The sequence below is a fragment of the Pseudophryne corroboree genome, chromosome 4, assembly GCF_028390025.1.
Source record: "Pseudophryne corroboree isolate aPseCor3 chromosome 4, aPseCor3.hap2, whole genome shotgun sequence".
Lineage (NCBI taxonomy): Eukaryota > Metazoa > Chordata > Amphibia > Anura > Myobatrachidae > Pseudophryne > Pseudophryne corroboree.
The window spans coordinates 429,338,945-429,362,900 of NC_086447.1; the positions used below are offsets into that span (position 1 = coordinate 429,338,945).

The window sequence follows — 23,956 nt, forward strand, 5'->3', positions numbered from 1 at the left end:
TCCGCAGCTATCATACATGGGGGAGAAGCGGTATAGCACACATAACGTGCGCTGATACCGCTTCACCCTTATAACGACGGGTAATATATTTACCCCAAAGAGAGATAAATGACCAGTCAATCAGCTCCTGTCATTTTTCAAACACAGTCTGTAACATGATAGTTAGGAGCTGAGTAGCTGGTCATTTATCACTCTTTGGGGGTAATTCCAAGTTGATCGCAGCAGGAATTTTTTTAGCAGTTGGGCAAAACCATGTGCACTGCAGGGGAGGCAGATATAACATGTGCAGAGAGAGTTAGATTTGGGTGGGGTGTGTTCAATCTGCAATCTAATTTGCAGTGTAAAAATAAAGCAGCCAGTATTTACCCTGCACAGAAATAAAATAACCCACCCAAATCTAACTCTTTCTGCACATGTTATATCTGCCCCCCATGCAGTGCACATGGTTTTGCCCAACTGCTAAAAAATTTCCTGCTGCGATCAACTTGGAATTACCCCCTTTATCCATCTGCAGTTTATCTCTTGTTAAGGCTTAATACATTGGGGCCAAAAACAGAAGTGTGCCACATAATGATTCTTTTTACTGTATTGTGCCCCTGTCTCATAGTAAAACTTTACAACCAGCTTAAGATTTTAGTATACCCAAGTGCTGCCCAGCTCATTCAGTGATTTTCCTTTTGTGAATGTGATCTGTCATGGTTAGTGTCCTGCTGTTTATTACATTGCTACAGGTTGTTTTAGGTGTACACAGCCCACAACAAACAGCTTGTGTCAGGTATAACAAACACAGCCCCTTTTGTTATTGTCCCTGGAGTTAATGAAAGGGTTACTGGTTAGAGAGATATTCATTGTTTGACACTGTTTACTGTTGGCCTTGACAACAGATGCAACTGTAGTAAACTCTGATATAGGTCCTGCTTTCTTGTAGTACTTCTCTTTTTTTGCAAGAGCCAACTTTTGAATATTTTTGCTGAATGAATAGTTAGAAATGGACGAGAGACACTGGTGGATCGCAGGAAGAGTGCAGCAGACGCTCCACAGTGGAGAACTGGACAGCTCATCAGCATTAGAAAGTTGTGTTACACAAACTGACAATCTTCAGCTTATCAACAGGTTTCTCCAAGGTTAGTACATCTTGCAGCAGAAATGATTTGCAGTATACAGTATCATATTTATGATAACAGATTGCAATATTCATGTAACTGTAGGTAGAGGGTTTAATAGATACGCAACATCATATGCTATTGTGTGACAGTTTGTTTTATTTTATACCTTATTATTATACCTGCACGGAAAAACAACATTGTAGCTTAACTGGGACCTATATATGCTATAACTGGTTATACTTTTTGTTCTTTTCTGAGTGTGTTATTCCTTTGTCTCAGAAATGTACCCCTTTTAGATGTACTGCAATAAGAAAGCATACTCCAGACCAGTTTTGGCATCAGCAAGATTCACAACAGAGCTGCCAACTTAAACAGTTTTTACTTGCAGATAGTAAAAAATAACTTCAGCCAAGTATTACAAGGAATCACCTTGTATCTCCCTACATTACATATAGTGGTGTACCAATCACACTGCCAAAAGTATAATTTAACACCACTTGCTGCAAAGCGAAAGCAATGCATAAAAGGTAGGTGTTACAGAAATAATATATTAGCGCACCACACAGTGTACAAATCAATTTCCACTGCATGGTACTGAGTTATTATACTGTTGCATAACCAAAATGAAGCTGTTATTATATCAGAAACAATTCACTACTAGCACAGGCTATATCAAAATGATCAAATAGATATATTCCATGTCCAAGTTCCATGCAGCCTATAAACATCCTATCGGCTGATGGATGACCATGTACATTCATAAACCCTTAACACTTAACTCTAAAATAAAGACTCAGAGACTTAGATTTGGCAGAAATTGTTAGCTGATTTATTCTTAATAACTTCTAACTAAAAATGTCTGAATAAAGATTAAATAGTGGTGGCCAAGAAAGAACGGCTAATTTCTACCCCAACCCGTAAAACTGTACCAATCTAAAACTCAGCCTTAACAACAAAATGCTATCCACTCAACCTTATACCTTGATTACCCATCCGTCCGGGTGGTGTCGCTATCCCCAACCCGGGTGATCCAGCAGATGCATATAGTCAACAAAGGTGAGCGCACCAACAAAACCTGAAATAATCATTAAAACATCTAGATAAGACCTAAAAACAATTAACCTTCCGTTTTTTCCCATCAAAGTGAAGTTCCTGACCCAGCAACTTCGCCCCGCCTAATGAACCAAAGACACCCCAACAAAAAGATCCTCCAAAAAAATACACAAACCTTCCCTATCCAAGTGTACTCCATCAGGCCGGAAAAGATAGCGATACCTAAACCTGATTCTCTCATGCGGAACAATCACACCACCAGCATTCAGCACCCACTTGGCCACAGCCGAATTAAGCTTTTTTCTAGCCTCATCAATCGCTCGTCAGTCCTTGGCACCTTGCCAACACAACCTGGGCACTATAAAAGACCATATCAAAACACAAGAAGGCCATGCCTTCTTAATGAGTACAAAATCCTCCAAGCTCACACCACGTAACTCGGGGGAAAACTGATTGCCCGCTCTCAGGGGAAAGAGCAGTTGGAGGCAGGGTGGGCCCCTCCACAACGCAAGCAGAGGTGTTGAAAACGACACAGTTGACCCACAGGACACGTGGAGTTATTGAAGGCAAAGCATTTGCCTTTAGCCTGTCCTGGCCCTTGCGCACGACTAGGCCCCCTGAACCGCCATGAAAGCAGAGCCTCCCCGAAGATCCACGACCCCACGGGGGCAACCAGAACAGGGACCACAGTGAATCGTAAGGTGCATACACACCGTGTGATGTGTGCTTACGATTTTGACTATATAGTCAAAATCGTTAAAAGTTAGCACATATCGCAACGTGTGTATACAGCTTGTGATACCGATGCACGTTCCTACGAGGTTGGTATCACAAGAAAAAATAGACTGTGCAGGCAAGGCAATTTTGACTATATTGTGCACAATGTAGTTTCTAGTATAGTCAAAATTGTTTATAGTCAAAATTGTACATAGCCAAAATCACACCGTGTGTACAGTCAACATTAGTGGTTCTGAGCTCCAGGAGTTCAAGGGAAATCGCAAAGTCAAAATCGGCATTTAGCCAGAATCGCACCATGGCCCTCATTCCGAGTTGTTCGCTCGCAAGCTGCTTTTAGCAGCTTTGCACACGCTAAGCCGCCGCCTACTGGGAGTGAATCTTAGCTTATCAAAATTGCAAACGAAAGATTCGCAATATTGCGAAAAGACTTCTCTGTGCAGTTTCTGAGTAGCTCGAGACTTACTCTTCCAGTGCGATCAGTTCAGTGCTTGTCGTTCCTGGTTTAACGTCACAAACACACCCAGCGTTCGCCCAGACACTCCTCCGTTTCTCCAGCCACTCCCGCGTTTTTCCCAGAAACGGTAGCGTTTTTTCAAACACTCCCATATAACGGCCAGTTTCCGCCCAGAAACACCCACTTCCTGTCAATCACATTACGATCACCAGAACGAAGAAAAAACCTCGTAATGCCGTGAGTAAAATACCTAACTGCATAGGAAATTTACTTGGCGCAGTCGCAGTGCGAACATTGCGCATGCGCAGTTTGCGGAAAATCGCTGCGATGCGAAGAAAATTACCGAGCGAACAACTCGGAATGACCACCCATGTGTATGCACCTTTAGTGTAATGAAGCAGACACAGGTTATTTTTCAACTTTACAGAGAGGAAAACTGATTTTTTTTTTAATATATATTACTAAATTTACATAGATTTTACCACTGTTCCCAATTAATGGTGAAAATTCTAGTAAACACTCTGAGGCAAAATGAGAACTACCCAGTTTGCTCTGCATAAATCTCAGAAAGTTCCATAATGAACCGACATACAGAGTGTGTGACATCAGCAGGGAAGAGCACTTAGGGGGTCATTCCGACCTGATCGCAACTGTGCTAAATTTAGCACAGCTACGATCATTTACACTGACATGCGGAGGGACGCCCAGCAGAGTGCTAGTCCGCCCCGCATGTCAGGCTGCCCCCCCCCCCCCCCCCCCCCCACACAAGTACAAAAGCATTGCACGGCGGCGATGCTTTTGTACTTGAAGAGTAACTCCGGACCAGCAAAGCTCCTGTGGCTGGCCGGGAGTTACTCGCCACTGCCCTGGGTCGCAGCGGCTACGTGTGACGTCACGAGGCCACTGCAGCCTGCGCCCCGCACGGTCCGGCCATGCCAGAGTTGGCCGGACCGCACCCACAAAACGGCGTCCAAACACCGCCGTGCCACCCCCTCCCGCCTAGCGACCGCCTCTGCCTGTCAATCAGGCAGAGGCGATTGCTAGGCAATAACAGCCGTTGGCTGCCAGCCATGCGCCGGCGCACTGCGGCGCCGGTGCATGCGCAGTTCTGACCTGATCCCTGCACTGCGATAAACTGCAGCAAGCGATCAGGTCAGAATGACCCCTTTTGTCCTCAGACACGGTGACTGCATTGGATTGGAAGCAACTTAATAATCAAATCTGTTCTGCATCAAAATATTTTTATCAGGAAAGATATTAAACAATCTTATCAAGGGTGATGTTGCAGAAAGCACTCCAGTAACTATTCATTATTCTCAGCACTTTGCATACAATCTAAATATGATATAACAAGGGAATATAATAGCATGAAATAAGCAGGAAGTGTAAGACTTTGTGCGAGTGCTCCAGTTTTTTTTAAAAAGGCAATCTTTTACATGGCAAAACTAACCAGGGGTTTAATTATAAAATAGTGTTTATTTCAAAATTACCAATTTTCAGAGATTTCCCTCCGTTGTTGCCGTCAGAGGGACTGGAAGGTCCCCCTGCCTCCCTGCACTCTCCCCCACAGTGTTGCTGTGCTGCTGATCATTGCTGATCGATCAACATGGCAGGACTTCCCCCCACCCCCAGCGGCTGCAGACAATAGCTGGGGAAGTGTAAAATAAGCCCCCCCCTAGCCTCCCCCTTCCTGTGTACCTGGCAGCTGTCCGGGGCTCTAAAAGGTAAAATTGTGATGGTCACGATGTTCCCAACCGATATTTCAATGTTTAAAATTTACTTAAATTTTTTTTTTAACTAAAATCATTTTGCATAGGGTTAAATTCATGTTCTTCACCTAATTCACTCATAAGATGCATGTTAAAAACTGCCAGAAAAATTGCAGAAAAGAAACAATTATGAAAATGTGCTATTTCATAAATAACACTCTATGAACAGATACAGTTCATAGTAGTTCTATCCCTATTGCCATGCAAAGGAACCCTAGAATGTGAGAGGTATTTACTAAAGTGTGTTTTCTAGTTCTCTTTGTTGGCTTCAATGTACCATATCTACTAAAACCAAAACCACAAGTAAAACATTCAGATGTGTCACTTTAACAATCCTTGCCCCCCCCCCCCCAAAAAAAAAAAAGACTGCCTAACCTTCAGTAACAGATGTGTTACTTGACTTTGTGCCTCATTCTCTAGGGAGGGGCCACAACTAAGGTCTCATGTAGTGAAATTAGCTATTGTCCAGTTACCAGAAAGCTTGTCTTTCATTCATACAAAAAATTTCAGTGTCCTTTGTGTTGAAATTGTTAGACAGTGGATCACTCTGCTGTCTGTCTCCGTTCCCATCACTAGAGACAGCTTCCCTGCTCCAGACCCTCATTCCGAGTTGATCGCTAGCTGACGTTGTTCGCAGCACAGCGATCAGGCTAAAAATCATCTGTTCTGCGCATGCGTACGGACCGCAGTACGCACGCGCAAAGTACTTTCACACAAAACTATGCAGTTTTACACAAGGGCGAGCAACGCTTTTCTGTTGCTCTGTTGATCGGTGAGTGATTGACAGGAAGTGGGTGTTTCTGGGTGGTAACTGGCCATTTTCAGGGAGTGTGCTAAAAAACGCAGGCGTGACAGGCAAAAACGCAGGCGTGTCTGGGGAAACAGGGGAGTGGCTGGCCAAACGCAGGGCGTGTTTGTGACGTCAAAACAGGAACTAAACTGAGTGAAGTGATCGCAAGGTAGGAGTAGGTTTGGAGTTGCTCAGAAACTGCATGAACATTTTTACGAGCAGTTCTGCTAACCTTTCATTCGCACTTCTGCTAAGCTAAGATACACTCCCAGAGGGCGGCGGCCTAGCGTGTGCACTGCTGCTAAAAGCAGCTAGCGAGCGATCAACTCGCTAGTGTTTTCCCTCCTAGTGTTAGCTCAGTGCAGGAGGAGGTGCTTAGTGCACAGTCTGAGAGAGTTCTTCCTGGGAGAGACAACTGCACTCACGTGCAGCTTCTACTCTCCTCAGTGTGTGACCTTGTCTACCCTGCAGCCGCACCCTGTGTATATACAGACGGATCCTGTGTGTACTAAGACGCTGTGTTACCGCTGTACTGCTTCACATGTATACTGTGAGTCCCTGCTGCTGCAGAACATCTTCTATATCCTACAAGCTGTTATCTCTGTTATCTGAATAAACCAATTATCCTGGTTAAGTGCCGTTGTATGGACTAACATCCCTATCCGACACCGCAACCCCTTTGCCAACAGAAATAAGGGCAGAAAGTCAGATCATATGATAATATATTAATTGATAATAATACAATTAATGTAAACCAACACTAAAGTTCAGTATTTGAATATATTTTTTCTATTTAAATAACTCTGTAATGCAAATCTTTATTTTTAATCCATTCAGCTAATGGACATCAACTCCTCTTTTTCTTGATTGAAGCAAATTACAAAACAAATCCCACATCTTGGCGATTTCATGTTAAATCAGATCTCCATAGTTTGGAAAATGTGACCTGGAAAACCACTTTTCCCACAGTAGTTTACTTTCTACGCTCAGAGGTAAGGACAAAGACACTACACACCTTTCCCCACAGTACTTTACTTTCCTACGCTCAGAGGTAAGCACAAAGATGCTACACACCTTTCCTCACAGTACTTTACTTTCTACGCTCAGAGGTGAGCACAAAGACACCACACACCTTTCCTCACAGTGCTTTACTTTCTACGCTCAGAGGTGAGCACAAAGACGCTACACACCTTTCCTCACAGTACTTTACTTTCTACGCTCAGAGGTGAGCACAAAGACGCTACACACCTTTCCTCACAGTACTTTACTTTCTACGCTCAGAGGTGAGCACAAAGACACTACACACCTTTCCCCACAGTGCTTTACTTTCTACGCTCAGAGGTAAGCACAAAGGCACTACACACCTTTCCCCACAGTACTTTACTTTCTACGCTCAGAGGTGAGCACAAAGACACTACACACCTTTCCCCACAGTGTTTTACTTTCTATTCTCAGAGGTAAGCACAAAGACACTACACACCTTTCCCCACAGTACTTTACTTTCTACGCTCAGAGGTAAGCACAAAGACACTACACACCTTTCCCCACAGTGCTTTACTTTCTACGCTCAGAGGTAAGCACAAAGACACTACACACCTTTCCCCACAGTGCTTTACTTTCTACGCTCAGAGGTAAGCACAAAGACACTACACACCTTTCCCCACAGTGCTTTACTTTCTACGCTCAGAGGTAAGCACAAAGACACTACACACCTTTCCCCACAGTACTTTACTTTCTACACTCAGAGGTAAGCACAAAGACACTACACACCTTTCCTCACAGTACTTTACTTTCTACGCTCAGAGGTAAGCACAAAGACACTACACACCTTTCCCCACAGTACTTTACTTTCTACGCTCAGAGGTGAGCACAAAGACACTACACACCTTTCCCCACAGTACTTTACTTTCTATTCTCAGAGGTAAGCACAAAGACACTACACACCTTTCCCCACAGTACTTTACTTTCTACGCTCAGAGGTAAGCACAAAGACGCTACACACCTTTCCCCACAGTACTTTACTTTCTACGCTCAGAGGTAAGCACAAAGACACCACACACCTTTCCTCACAGTGCTTTACTTTCTACGCTCAGAGGTAAGCACAAAGACACTACACACCTTTCCCCACAGTGCTTTACTTTCTACGCTCAGAGGTAAGCACAAAGGCACTACACACCTTTCCCCACAGTACTTTACTTTCTACGCTCAGAGGTGAGCACAAAGACACTACACACCTTTCCCCACAGTGCTTTACTTTCTATTCTCAGAGGTGAGCACAAAGACACTACACACCTTTCCCCACAGTGCTTTACTTTCTATTCTCAGAGGTAAGCACAAAGACACTACACACCTTTCCCCACAGTGCTTTACTTTCTACGCTCAGAGGTAAGCACAAAGACACTACACACCTTTCCCCACAGTGCTTTACTTTCTACGCTTAGAGGTAAGCACAAAGACGCTACACACCTTTCATCACAGTACTTTACTTTCTACGCTCAGAGGTAAGCACAAAGACACTACACACCTTTCCCCACAGTGCTTTCATTTCTACGCTCAGAGGTAAGCACAAAGACACTACACACCTTTCCTCAAAGTACTTTACTTTCTATGCTCAGAGGTAAGCACAAAGACACTACACACCTTTTCCCACAGTGCTTTACTTTCTACGCTCAGAGGTAAGCACAAAGACGCTACACACCTTTCCCCACAGTGTTTTACTTTCTACGCTCAGAGGTAAGCACAAAGACGCTACACACCTTTCCCCACAGTACTTTACTTTCTATGCTCAGAGGTAAGCACAAAGACACTACACACCTTTCCCCACAGTGCTTTACTTTCTATGTGAACAAAATTACTTCTCAAACTAGCGCTTCTTTAAATCCTGCAGCCGTGCTTATCCACAGGTGTACACCACACCAAACAAGATCACATATATTATAGCACAGTGGTAAGCTTGGCGCTGGATTGTGAATCTAATGTAATGTACCCCCTTCTACACAACAATCTAAATCTGCTCGGGCTTTAGTGATGGACTCCCAAGGGTTTCCTAGTGCGCTTCATATGGTCAATTGAAAACACACTTACAATAGAACCACCTTGGTTCGTGCATGTAAAGGTATCTTTCTTGGCAGTGGGATCTCTCTTCTATCTACCACTTGATCCTTTTGACCACAATGCTGGCAGTCCAACACCCTCCATGTCTCGTGGATATCCTCCCTTAATCAGTATTTCCTTATGTATCAATCCCGCTGGTTCTCATCCATAGATATGGCACATGCAAAGTTGAAAACGGAGGATGTATATAAAACAAGTAATTTATTTTAAAACATAACAATACCCAACATGGGTTATTCCTAAATAAAAAGTAGCAGTATGTCGGCGGCGATGCGCACGTACCCTCTCCTGGAGGAGTCTGCGCTCACGGACTCAGGACTTCCTGGGTGTCCTGGGTGAGATGGATCGGCAGCAGCCTCAAGCAAGGGGAGAGAGGTCAGCGTGGTGTTCACTCGTCCGGCTCTGTCCAGCACATCAACTTTACATGTGCCATGTCTATGGATGCGAACCAGCGGGGTTGACACGTAAGGAAATACTGATTAAGGGAGGATATGGGTCCTGCAATTGTATTGCAGGGATGCAAACACCTCTGCCTGATTGATAGGCAGAGGTGTTCAGAGGGAGGGGCGGGGGCGGCCGGCGTTGGTGAAAACTTGGGAGTGTTGTCCCCATTTTCCAGTAGTAGCAAGGCCAAGGACTGCGTCGCATGTGCAGTTTCCTTGGCCTTGTAAGCCACACTGTAATTGCAAGCCTGTGTAAGCTCAGGCTTACTCAATCTGCCATTGCAGATGAACATCACGACCGATGGTCGCGATGTTTATCACAGATGCGATTGCACCGCAAATGCAGGAAAGAGGTATTATGCACCTCCTCCTGCATTTGCATTGCAAAGGGTTGCAATTGCAATTCTAACTGAATTAGGCCCAAAGACACTAAACTAGCAATTGTTCTAATTACGATAATATTAATAACGTTTAAGAGCATTTATAGCATAATTGCTGACTTTATGGTCTCTACTTCGGGAAAATACTGGAGGGGAAGGTAATAGGGCAACTGTGGGAGGCGTGGTACTGTGAATCGTGCAATCACGGCACAGCCCCTCCCACTTCACTTGAGGAGTGGATGGGATGCATGAGGTTTGTCTACTCTCCACAAATTCAAGAATCTTTCAAATATTCCAGGAGAGTAGGCGAGTAAGATTTATAGAATATGAATACAGGAACTATACTTAATATGTATATATAAGTGTATATAATACACTTCTATGTATCGTAGGCCATATAGGGACTTTTGCTAATAATGTACTTTTTATTCAGACAGAGCATGATGTTGATGCTGCTCTGATGGAGAGAGAAATATTCTGTGGTGAAATAAAGGAAAACCCAGTGGAAAGTCTTAAATGTTTACTAAATGAACTGTGTATCCCAATTCTGCGTGCTCAGAAAGACTGGGGGTCCTGCAGTCAGGAGAGTGTTACTCATTTTCTATCAGGTCTGGAAAAATATGTTATAGCTATTGAAGACGCAGCTACCTTAACGAATTTAGAAAAACAACACATGAATGTAAGTACAAACAACAGCAAAATGTTATGTTTCTTTCATTTAATACTTTTTAGTTGTATTTATTTACTGAAAATTGAAGGTGATATTATCTTTCCAATGTACAGTAATACACAGCTACAAATTGTGTTCAGTTTTAAGTACAGAGTATGATGTAAAAGTTCTGTCTCTGAGACTTTTGATATTGGTAATGTCACTGTTTTTTCATAATGACCACCTGCTCAGTACTACTTCTCTGTTTGTAAATGAGGCAGACAAATGAGGCCTGATTGGCTGCAGGTCCACGAGCACCGATTGGCTCATGGCCAGCTCTGTAGTAAAAATATCACCGTGGCTCTGTCCTTTTGAGGCTGCCTGCCAGTACACAGGCAGGTAGCTGGCATGGCCCCCTATCCTGACTGCAGCCACCCAGGTCCCACCTCCGTCCGGGCCCAGGACTGGAGTTCCCACCATATTCCCTTGATGGTGGGCCTGCAGACATGCAGTGTACTGTTGCTGTAGCACCCTGATTATGGATGTCACTGGTTATCCAACAATCAGAGTGCAGAAGGGGGCAGGGCTAGGGCTGCCACCTCATGCATCATTGATTCCTGGAGTTCCACCCCCCCTTCCAGCGGCACCAAGCAATGGTCATGTAAATAAAATGATGCACCATATTTATAAAATACTTTACGTACAACAATCTAAATTAAACAGTGTATCTATATAAATAGGAATATAATAGTCGCAAATAGGATTAATTACAGGCATTTGGTGCTTATAACTTGATTGTATGAAAGAGGGAAGAACCATGGAAGTGGAAGTGTTGCACACAACCTAATCAGTATCAAGCTTCAACAGGTCAAACAAACAAATGCACTACTAAAAGGTGTCTGTTAGTGATTAAAAAATATACATATATCTATATATAACTTGAGCCTCTATTTGTTTCATGCATGCTCATTATATTATAAATATATGTGTGACATGCCTGTCAGCTCTCGTTGCTCTTCTCACATGAGCAGGGCCAGCATTACTTCACCATTGCAGCCCGGGGAAATGCTGAGGAAGAGCTGCCGATGGCAGCTTCGGTTCAGTCTGCGGTCCGCAGGCACAGCCCAGGGAAACGCTGAGGAAGAGCTGCAGATGGTAGCTTCGGCTCAGTCTGAACTGAACACAGTCTCGTGAGATTTGATGTCATCATCTCGCGAGACAGTCACTGTAGTTCACTGAGTTCCTCGGCTGCCAAGGAGCACTACTGGCGCTCCCAGGGTCCCCTTATTTCTGGAGAATCCAGGAATCCGGGTGAAGGGAAAAAGCCTCCTTGAGGGTTGCCACCAAATCCTGGAGAATCCATGAAATCAGGGAGAAGTGGCAACCCTAGGCAGGGCCCAGGGTATGCAAAACTGACTCCCCAACTATTCTCTAAGACATATACAGTATATAGCTATGGATGTAAATATAATACATATACCTATTGTGTAAAAAGTATATATATATTGTAACAGGAGTCTTGCTAGAATGTGCTCTGCTACAAAAATCCCCCAATGATTGACTCCAGGCTTGTGCAAAAACAACAAATACCTTTTATTCAGGTAGCTCAAGAACAAAGATATACATAAAACAAAGATCACTGTCTTTAGTATAAACTACCAGGGAGGTTAGGCCTTGCCTCACTCCCTCTTACTTAATAAGGAACCTTCAGGTACCGGCATCCTGACACTAGTGGCCCAGCCCTCCAGATCCCACTGTCCCTAGCAGGCCTATCCCCTGGACACTAACTGCCTTCAGGAGCCCTGACTCATGGGAGAAACTCTGCTTTAAACCCAGCAGCCAGGTGATAGCTGATGAAGCAGCTTCTTGGGCTAAGAAGCCTATAAGACCTGGTCTGGGCCAAATGGATGGGAACCCGGTCCATCCACCCCCAGGATCTTGTGTGTAGCTTACAGGAGGCAAAGTACCTCTCCTGCCACATTATGAAATTGTTAAAGTCTAGTATTGTCTGTAAGCTTATTTTTCTTTTACCCACTTATAAATGTAAGGTGTTTACAGTTTTTTTATTTGATACAGATTTTGAAGAGACCGCAGAAAACCATTAGTCCTGACTTTCTACAACAGAGATCTTCCATTCTGGATGCAGAGATTGTCAGTGAAAGTGAAGCCTTGGTTTCTCATTGGATAAAAACTATTGATCAAGTTTTGAAGGAAGCAGTGGATGAAAGGTAATACATATTCAGAAGTGCACAGGAATGGCTATTGTTATATTAGTCAAAGGGTATTTAGTATTCTCTGTAACTAAGAATACAGATAAAGGACACAGCAGACAAAAGATCAACTATGTTTTGGTGCTACGAGTTTATACCGTCTGACTTCTGTTCCTGAAAGAAGAAGAAAAAATACACATGCAAATCTGTTATTATATCATTTCACCCATATAACCTGAATCCCATTGTTTTTAGAGTTTTAGATATTACTACTACACCTATGACTGAGCTTGAACGTTGGCACCAAAGACAAAAAATCTTGGGCTTGATTACCGAGCAACTACGAGGAAAAGAGTGCAAGTCTGTCATTGGTGTCCTGATTTATGCCAAATCACGACTGCTAAAGAGATGGAAAGCTGTGGATATCAGGTAAGGCAGTGGTTCTCAAACTCGGTCCTCAAAGTAAATTAACAGTTCAGGTTTTAAGAATATCTATGACTGAGCACACTGCTCAAGCATGCATATCCTTAAAACCTGGACTGTTAGGATTCCTTGAGGACAGAGTTTGGAAACTTCTGAGGGCTTCTTTTTTAATAAAGGGCTACATAAAGACAACCTAAGTTCCATAAGATAGCTCAGTGGTTCCCAAACTTTTTTGAAATACGGCGCCCTAGTGTATCAGAAATTTTTTCACGGCACTCATAGGCAAAAATTTTCTTATTTAGGATTTAGAAAGAAAAATTAATTACATTTGGTTTATATGTCATCCTTCGGTTTAATTATGTGGTGATTTGCTTCCGTTTGTCCACATATTTTATGATTGACAGACACCAGCACTGGTTTCTGGCTTTGCCTATTACATTGACCATAAATACTTTGAATTAGCCCTGAACCACCAATCCAAGGCACCCCTGCAAGTGTCCGGAGGTACCCCAGGGTGCCTAGGTACATAGTTTGACAACCACAGAGATAGCTAAAAGGATGACTACAGATGCAAAACAGTTTCCATTTATTTTTCAGCAGTAAGGGCAAGTAGCAGTTAGTAAGGAGATGTCAACAAAGAGAGATTTGTATCTATGAAGTTCAAATAATTACCACAATAGGAGCAGCATTTAACTGTTTCATACTACTGCATATTATTTAGCATTACAGAGGCAACAAATGCTACCAAGGATCGTGTTAAGTACCTGGAAGCACTTTACCGTCATCTGGATGCTTTGGCCACAGATAATGACCCATCAAAACTGATTAACACCATTCTACCAGGCTTCTTCAATGGCATCCAACAAATGGAGAGCATGTCGCGCTTCTTCTCGAAGACTGGGTATCTGGGACTGCTGCTCACTAAGGTAATAGCAAGTCTATGACTATTTGCTCTATCCCCAAATAAAACCACATTGTAGTTATTTAACCTTAGCTTAATCTTACTGACCATCTCACAATGCCATAAACTTAAGCTTTTCAGTTTATATGACCAATATGTGACGCACACACCAAAGCAGCGTTAGACCTTTACATGCTTTACTGAAGCGTTAGTAAACACGGAATGGAGTTTCAGTTATGGTCTCCAGCAAACAGTTTGTCATTGAGCAGATGAAGCCTGGATAAGAGAGAACAAAGTTGTTTCATGCCTGTCACTTCATTCACACTCTAACATCATTTTCTAAAGCTTAATAAACTCACATATAAATCGTATTGCATTAAAGTATAATAAGGATGGTGAAATGGGTAAGAGGGTGTTGTCTCATAACCAGGGCAAAGTAGCCTATAGTGATACTCCTGCACAGAGATATAATCCATCAAATTGTAGCATTAGAATTGACAATACTGACCTCACACATGTCATAGACTGTCATGGATCTTCCTTTGTCTCATCCTGTTCTCTAAAATTAGTCAGCTCTTATTGATCATGTTACTATCTGCACTGTGATGTTCAAATAGCCTCTGATTCATCTGGTTACGTCAAGGTCAATCTTCCTAAAGGAGTTATTTTCTCACAATGAAGCCTAAAATACCTTTCCCTAATAGCCAACCACACTACAATTCACTCTTTATCCTCTGTTTGGTGATGTTAAATTACTCTTATCTGAGGCTTTGCTTTATTCTAGATGTTATACTGTTTATCACACAATAATCCAGCTTTCAGTTATAGGAGATTGTTTCTGAATCACTCCTCTGCCACATGTGTCATCTTCTTGTACCTAATATCTGAGTAACATTCTATTCTGATCAGTTGTACCTGTATTTGTATTTGTTAATCAGCACAACTTAAATCCTCTTTTGTGCTTATGAGGCTTGATCATTTATTGCAACAGTCTAGAGTAGTGTACAGTGTAAAGCATGTTCCATATCTTTTTTCTCTTTAGAGAAGATAAACAGTTTTGGAGAACGTTCGGCCAAAATAATATTATACCAATCTGGAGCTGAGTGTATTACAATAGTTTTTTTGTACCAGGTATCAAATCAATTGGCTCAGAACTGCAGATCTGCTCTGAAAGACAGCATCAGGGTTGGAGGTTCAGAAGACAGACTCTGGGACATAATAAGACAACACATTGTAACAGATAAAGAAGAATATGTTCTTGGTGCAGGAGAAGAGAAGATGCCTAAAAAGGAGAAATACAAAACAAAGAAGTTAAGGAGCAGCAACAGTACGTTTTATGAACAGTAAGTAGTGTAGGAGAAACTACCATCCACTGCAAAAAGTTAGAATGCCACACACGGGTTAATGGAGATGAACTGGGGTCCCAAAAGAATTGTAAAAGGTACCTCCAATTCACTTACAGTTACAGTAGTAATGGGAAATGTGCTGGACCAAATCAGTACTAAATGTGACACACATTCCTGTTATACGCTGTACCAAAAACTGTTGTTTACAACATAACATAAAATGCAGCATGACTGAGTGGAAATCTAAGTGCATACTTTCTCTGGGTTGGGGCCTCTTATGTTTTCTGGTTTCCATTGGGGGTCATTCCGAGTTGCTCGTAGCTGTGCTAAATTTAGCACAGCTACGATCAGGCACTCAGACATGTGGGTGGACGCCCAGCACAGGGCTAGTCCGCCCCACATGTCAGTGCCGCGCCCCCTTCCCCACATAAGTGCAAAAGCATCGCACCGCGGCAATGCTTTTGCACTTTAGGAGTAGCTCCCGGCCAGCGCAGCTTTAGCGTGCTGGCCAGGAGCTACTCATCGCTCCCCGGCCCGCAGCGGCTGCGAGTGACGTCACGCAGCAGCTGCAGCCCACCCCCCGCACGGTCCTGCCATGCCTGCGTTAGCCGGACCGCGCCCACGAAACGGCGGCCAAACACTGCGATAAACTGCAGCGTGCGATCGGGTCAGAATGACCCCCATAGTATATGGATGGAGACAGGTACAGATCTGCCCTTGACCTTACAGGAATAAAAGCTGGTTACTGGAAAATCATAAATTATCTGTTCTTGAATATACAATAACCCCAATGCTATTATTATTACTGTTGGGCTATGGGTAATATAGTAAAAGCATTTCGCAAAGGCTTTTGTTGTGTTTATCTGTGGAAGGAGGACTGTGGATATCAAGCTCCATAAATGTACACTTATGTATCCTCTAGGGGCAGAACACATATATATGTATAGTGCAAACCATTACATTACTTCATGACTGTGCAGAGTAAAATGATGCTAAGGCATACAATAGCTCTCAAACCTATAGGTTTATGGTCATTGTTCAAAAACATCTGAGGTACACAGTGGTTCAGCAGAAACTGCTGTAGTTGGTACAGTTGTAACCCATGTTGTAGCCACTATGTTCTGAATACTGTATTTCCATCAATGCAGAACACAAGCCTGCCTGGCAGTACACACCTGTTTTCAGGAGGAGTTACGCCGTCTACGTGAATGGTTATTAGGGACACATGGACTTCAAAGATATTCATCTCTAAGTTCCATTTCTACTGCAGTTGGAAGATTGTCCTCTGTACAAACTGTGAAAACTAATAAAGCTATTATGAAGATGCCATCATCCGTAACATCCAGCTCCGGTATTTATTGTTTGCACCTTTCTGATGGGTATTTTACTGACATTTCCATTTAAATAATGTACCTGAATTCACTGCTGGAAATGCTACATCTAAGCTATCTCTTTTCCGGTCAAAATTGCTTTATATTCACCATGCTTTATCTTGTTGGTCGTTAGCGTAATATAACATGCTTGCTACTGCGGTTGTATTGCATATTAGTCAACAAGCAACGTACCACTTGCTGATCAATAACACTAGTCACATTAGTCTCCAGGACTGTACAACATATTGGTCAGATAGTAATTCCTATAAATACACAATAATGTGGGCGCTATAAAAAGATATATTTGCAACAGCTGCTGGTTTTGTAAATACAAATTTTATTTATATTATTCCCGGGTAATTAATATATAACTTAGATCCTATATATGTCACAATATAAAAACAATCATCAAATTAGTAAAACATTTAAAAGACTAATGTCCAAGCGCTCAGAACTTGCTGGCAATCCTGAAGATAACTGGTGATTAGTGTAATTAATATGCATATGCCGGCTGTTAGTGATCGTTAGTACTTATAACACAGTTTTGAGCTCAATAACGAATTAGTAGAAGCAGTTCATTGCTTTATAAAGCCTGTTATACTTCACCAAGTCCGGACTGGTCATATGTGGATCCGGTGATATATAGCATATACTGCAATCAGTTGCTGTCCACGTCTGTATTGTATCCGTGGGTGGATCTCGCTCTCTCTTGTTGGCTAACGGACAGGCCACTCAGCGGCGGTTCCCCAAAGCTGGGGGCTTCTGCTTAGTTGGTAGTGGTCTGTACCTTCCTGTGCCACTTGTTTGCCGAGAGGAGCGGTAGGGGCAGCAAGCCCTGAGCTGCAGGAGACGCTGTGTTTGGCCGCGATCAGCGGCTTCCGGGTTCGGAGCTTCCGGCTTCCGGTTGTGTTCCACCTGCGTTCCACAGTCAAAATTCAGTCACCTGACACGTTTCTCCGCCTCTCAAAGGGGCGGTTTCATCAGAGGTCAAAATTCAGTCACCTGACGCGTTTCTCCGCCTCTCAAAGGGGCGGTTTCATCAGAGGTCTGATGCAACCGCCCCTTTGAGAGGCGGAGAAACGCGTCAGGTGACTGAATTTTGACTGTGGAACGCAGGTGGAACGCAACCGGAAGCCGGAAGCTCCGAACCCGGAAGCCGCTGATCGCGGCCAAACACAGCGTCTCCTGCAGCTCAGGGCTTGCTGCCCCTACCGCTCCTCTCGGCAAACAAGTGGCACAGGAAGGTACAGACCACTACCAACTAAGCAGAAGCCCCCAGCTTTGGGGAACCGCCGCTGAGTGGCCTGTCCGTTAGCCAACAAGAGAGAGCGAGATCCACCCACGGATACAATACAGACGTGGACAGCAACTGATTGCAGTATATGCTATATATCACCGGATCCACATATGACCAGTCCGGACTTGGTGAAGTATAACAGGCTTTATAAAGCAATGAACTGCTTCTACTAATTCGTTATTGAGCTCAAAACTGTGTTATAAGTACTAACGATCACTAACAGCCGGCATATGCATATTAATTACACTAATCACCAGTTATCTTCAGGATTGCCAGCAAGTTCTGAGCGCTTGGACATTAGTCTTTTAAATGTTTTACTAATTTGATGATTGTTTTTATATTGTGATATATATAGGATCTAAGTTATATATTAATTACCCGGGAATAATATAAATAAAATTTGTATTTACAAAACCAGCAGCTGTTGCAAATATATCTTTTTATAGCGCCCACATTATTGTGTATTTTTGGTTGTATTCTAGCTTTGGTGGATATCCAGATCCCCAATTGTGGGCAGCTAGAAAAGTGGAGCAACATTATAAAGTAGAAAATATTAATTGTTCTATTTAAATTATTTATTTTTATAAATAGCGCCCACGTATCTTTCTGTATTCCTATAAATAGAAATATATATATTTTTTTTAGGGCGTGTCTATTCTAAAATACATAAACCTCTTCATATGCGTATTCTCAAAGGCATACACCACATACTGTACTACACATCAGATCCAACGCTGTAGCTAGTAAACTGATCCCTCCTACCTGAACTATATAGCTTCACTGTAATCTAATTTATTATGCGTTGTACTAATTGGTGATTAGAGCTCAATGTACTTGTACTAGATAAATGCATTTACATTCTCAAATACAAGGATACAAATGTTTTGGGTTACTAAGTACATGTTTGTTTTTTCAATTCTCAAAATTCTTATTAGTAAAAAGGCATTCTATGTTGTCATTTTAGAGTTTAAAAATATATATATTCTAACCTACAGTACAATTTAGTTGCTTCACTTTATACTAACAAACGCAATGTAAGTCCATTAATAGTGCTCTTTGACTTGCTCCTCTGTGCACGGAACGCCTCCAACTATGTTTTCTGCATTGTGAGTGTGTGAATGTGGATATCTAATTATGAGTCCACATTTACATAGAGCCCCTGTGTAATAATGACAGACAGCTAATAGAGACAAAGGAAATCACAGTAATTGTAAGACTAGAATGTGACAGGGAAAATGGCCAAGTTAGTCTGTCTGAATAAAACATGCCATGTTACATTCAGAGCCTGATTGCAATGATGTCACTGTTGTACTGGGAGAAAAGCATAGGCCTGAGTAGTGGGATCTTAATAAGCTGACAGTTACGCCAAGGATGTAATATACTGTTTGTTGTACAAGATGTCAGCTATATGTGCATCCTCACAATATTGTTTATGTTTCTCATATAGACGGGGCTGATTTATCATCTTAGATCCCAGTATATATATTATAATGCTATTCAAAAGCTGATAAATATTTGTTCATCTTGTGACTCTTCAGTTCGTTAAACTGTATTTAATATCAGCAGTTGAGAATGAGACTATTATACTAATAATAATAGGGTAAAGTTATGTAAATAAATTCTATCATATAAGGGATGCTAATATGCATAATATCTATCACTTCTGTGTTCTGTAGAAGATGAATGTACTATAAGGAATAAACGCCCAAATGTCTTAAGCCTTAACAAGAGATAAAGTGGAGATGGATAAAAAGAGATAAATGACCAGCCAATCATCTCCTGTCATTTGTCAAACATAGCCTGTGGCATGTCAGTTAGGAAGCTGATTGGTTGGTACTTTATCACTCTTTGGCCAAATTATCAAGCCTTGGAGAGTGATAAATTGCATGGTGATAAAGTAGCAGCCAGTCAGCTCCTGTCATGTTACAGGTTGCGTTTGGAAAATGACAGGAGCTGGTTGGCTGGTATTTTATCACTGTGCAATTTATCACTCTCCAAGGCTTGATAAATCTGGGCCCTTATCCGTGTCCACTTTATCTATTGTTAAGGCTTAATACATTTGTGCCTATGCATCATAAATTACTGTGGATCTTTGAAGTCAGTTGGCCTACAGCCTCATGCTATTACACAACTCCTTGTTGACCACTTCTCAATATAATCTATATAATGGAGCAGCTTTCCATCATGGTACTATACTATTCTCAGTATAGGCATATGGCACTAGGGTGTCGGTACCTTTTGTATTCGTTTTCAGGGCAGTGATGTATGTGTTCCCCGCATTTGAACAGATATGAACAGGTGTATGTGCTTTTCATGAGATGAGCAGAACTCAGTGACAGATTTATTAACCCTGGTGAAGTGATAAAGTGGAAGGTGATAAAGCCCCAGCCAATGAGCTCCTAACTGTCATTTTTCAAACCCAGCTTGTAACTTGACAGTTAGGACCTGATTGGCTGGTGTGTTATAACCTTCCACTTTATCACTTCACCAGGCTTAGTAAATCTGCCCCTCAGTTCCTTGCATAGTGTCCTTTTAATGTAATAAAGGGAGATTTCCATTCTTTGGACTCCAGATTCCTGTCACTGTCTGTCTTCACCTATCAAATATGAGCTATATTACATAGTGTTTGAAATAAAGAAGTACCTCATGGGATTTAGAAAATTAAACATTTGCAAAGCGGCTGGGACAATAGGTCTGTCATTTAGCTAAACAATACACAAATGAAAACAAACGTTCACACTATTAAATTACATTAAAGTCAACCATTGACCACCAAGACCAATCTAGTTTTTTAATTAATTTTCATAGTATTTAATGCATTACAGTGTTAAAGCTCACACTATTTACCATTTTACTGCTTTGCCAAATACCTACCTTAGACCAACAGCACGATTACCAAAGCAACAGTGTGGCTATAACAGATGATGACACAATTATGTACCACTTGGAAGCACTGAGCGTCAAGCTGAAGCAAACATTGGACATAATGGACAAGCTGCAAGAGGTAAAGAGTAAAATCATAGTGGTTGCTAGCTATGGTGATGGATGTTGTGATAGTGCGGCTTTATATGAACATTTTTTACAAAACATTTTGTACTTCAGTTAACAAAATAATATTAATAACTTATGATGTGTTGGTGCCCTTTAACAAATGTGTGAATAGTGACACCTTCCTTTCTGCTTATCATGTGCTGCAGTGCTAATTGTCAGTTACTTTGTTCTGTGTGAACAGGGTCATTGCCAAATATGCGTGCAGAATGCGTGCAGAATGTCGTGTACAAGTTTTATTGTGCTTTTCATTAAACATCCACATGGGCAGTTTCCAGTTTTAAGGATTGTTGCCTATTTGTTGTTTGTCCTCATGGGTATAACACTAATGGTTATTTTTTCCCATTTATGCAGGAAACCCAGCAAATTAGCTCTTTAATGAGATGTCACATGTGATATTGACTTGTAATAAGCAAGTTTTTTTAAGATGTCAATTTAAAAAAAATTATATTTCATTGTCATGTTGTTTCATCAGTAATGTGAAAATAATTTTACTGGATGCCTTAATAGGGTTTTCTACTTACATATCCTGGTGTCCACTAACCAAGAAGCAAACGAATGCATGTTATCCTAAAGTGGTCCACTATTAAAATTAAGTGTTTGTCCATAATGATCAATGGATAATGGTGCTTCACTTTTACAGTACAAAATATTATCCAAGCTGACAGAAGGGCTGAGAAAACCTGCCCATGAGGACCTAACTGAAGATGATGATAGTGAACTAGGAAGTGTATGTGACATCGCTTTGCCTGCAGAATCCAAGCAAACAGGTTTGTTCTGTGAAACTCATTTACTTTGTGTTATGATTCTTTACACTGCAAACTTCTGCTGATGATATTTGCCTATATATCCATACATTTCTACGCAGAACTGCTTGTTAATATTCCTGTGTAATTGGGGTAAAGCAGTTATGGGTTAATTCAGTTAGAAGTGATGCATGGATGATACCAGCAATGTGCCATTCTTCAGATGTTTTAACACAGGCAGCGGCACTATATATCGCCCATAAATCGCTCATATACAGTATCAGCTCTGTATTTAGTTTGCAGCCCCATGGGACCGAATATTGAAATGCAACAATTAAACATACCATAAGTATGGAATTTGTGTGTGATACACATCTCCTGTACACTGCACCAAAACAATCTATTTTTAATTGCTTCTAATTGAATTGACCCTACACATACAAAGTAACTTAATTTTACATACTGGCAAATGTCTTAAGTTGGAGGTCTATATTAAGCTGGGTACACATTACCTGTCAGAACATCTGTCCAGTCTGCCTGGTTGAAATTAAAATCTTGTAATTTGTGGTAGCAAATTGCAATTGACCATTTGCTCCGAAACACTGGAAAACAGACAATAATGATTGTTGAGACAAATTGGATAAATCAAATGGACTTAATTAGTTTGTGTGAACGACTGTTTTTGTCTGTTTTCCAGTGTTTGGGAGGAAATGGTCAATTGTGATTTGCTCCCATACATTAACATATTTTCATTCCAACCAGCCAGATTGGACAGATGGTCATAGAAACATAGAATGTGACGGCAGATAAGAACCATTTGGCCCATCTAGTCTGCCACATCTTATGGGAGACTATTCTACTTGTCCACTACTCTTTCTGTGAAGTAATGTTTCCTCAAATTTTGCCCCTGAACCTACCTCACTCCAGTGTCAGTGCATGTCCTCGTGTTCAAATACTTCTCTTCATTTGAAGAACGTTTCCCTCCTGGGCTTTGTTAAAGCCCTTGATATATTTGAAAGTTTCTATCATGTCCCCGTTTCCCTTCTCTGCTCCATACTATACATATTCAGATTTTTTTAGTCTTTTTAGTCTTTTTTAGTCTTTTTTTGGTCTGACAGATAATTGTACAGTGTGTACCCAGCTTTACACAGGACCAGCTGTGGAGGATCTGCTACAACATTAACCATATAGGTTGGTGTAAGATAACCATGAAAAGGAATTATGGTGGAGATAACAGGCCACTCTAGATTTTTTAGAAAATATCTGAAGAATAATGGCAATGCCTCTACACCCCAATAACAGGGAATGGGGAAAAGAATGTTCCAGAGAAAGGCATGATGGGCAGCCAATTAGTAAGACAATATAAAATACCATAATCTCCATTTTGAAGGCCAAGATAATTGAGGATTAGACAGTAGACTTGTCCAACATGCCACAAGCATGTAAATGATTTAGGAGAAAATAATGAGGAATAGCCCTGGTATGTGGCAGTTATGTAGTTAGTGTGAATTATTGCAAGTGTATCTGTCTCTGTGGGAAAACTAAGAAGATTGTTACTATGTTGTTGTGCTAAGATCAAGCAACTTGAATAATGAGAGCCAGGAAGAGACAAACCAAGCGGTTTAAAAAGAAGTATGTTTTTTTTTCTCTAAGAACCAGGCTGTTCATAGCCTGTTTTATCAAAGAGGGAATTATTCTAGTGGGGGTTGAGAGAAATAATAATTATATGGGTGTTTTGTGACAAAAGTGAGTGTGCTAAAGTGTCTATGGACCAGAATAAGATGGTGGTGAGGTGAGTAGTGAGAAAAGAAAAAAGTCTTACCTTCAGGGCATGATGTCCACATCATTAGACTCTTCACGTGATTAATAGCTGGGGACTAGTGATAGCAGAATGGATTGCCCTTGTACATTATACGCTTGGGTGTTGCCCATGATCTTGGTGCTTTGGACAATCACCCCTGTCTGCCAATCTTTCAATGATGCAGGCTACATGAAAGCAATGAACTCAACATTTATTAAATTAATCTTCCCAGTATCACTTATTTCCATAAATCAGCCAGAAGAATGATACTGTAGATATTTTACTCTAGTTTGCATCAGATTAAAAAAGATTGGA

General features: G+C 41.6%; 1 protein-coding gene across 1 annotated transcript in view; it reads left to right on the forward strand.

Annotated features, from left to right (window-relative positions):
- The first annotated feature begins 915 nt into the window (after positions 1-915).
- Positions 916-23,956, forward strand: part of LOC134910927 (uncharacterized) — a 455,362-nt gene continuing 432,321 nt past the window's right edge. The window contains exons 1-10 of the mRNA XM_063919317.1: positions 916-1,124; positions 6,748-6,902; positions 10,281-10,526; positions 12,573-12,724; positions 12,962-13,135; positions 13,851-14,055; positions 15,162-15,373; positions 16,525-16,727; positions 20,926-21,050; positions 21,738-21,864. Of these exons, the coding sequence (XP_063775387.1) occupies positions 989-1,124; positions 6,748-6,902; positions 10,281-10,526; positions 12,573-12,724; positions 12,962-13,135; positions 13,851-14,055; positions 15,162-15,373; positions 16,525-16,727; positions 20,926-21,050; positions 21,738-21,864 (1,735 nt within the window). The 5' untranslated portion in view covers positions 916-988. The remainder of the gene's footprint in view (positions 1,125-6,747; positions 6,903-10,280; positions 10,527-12,572; positions 12,725-12,961; positions 13,136-13,850; positions 14,056-15,161; positions 15,374-16,524; positions 16,728-20,925; positions 21,051-21,737; positions 21,865-23,956) is intronic.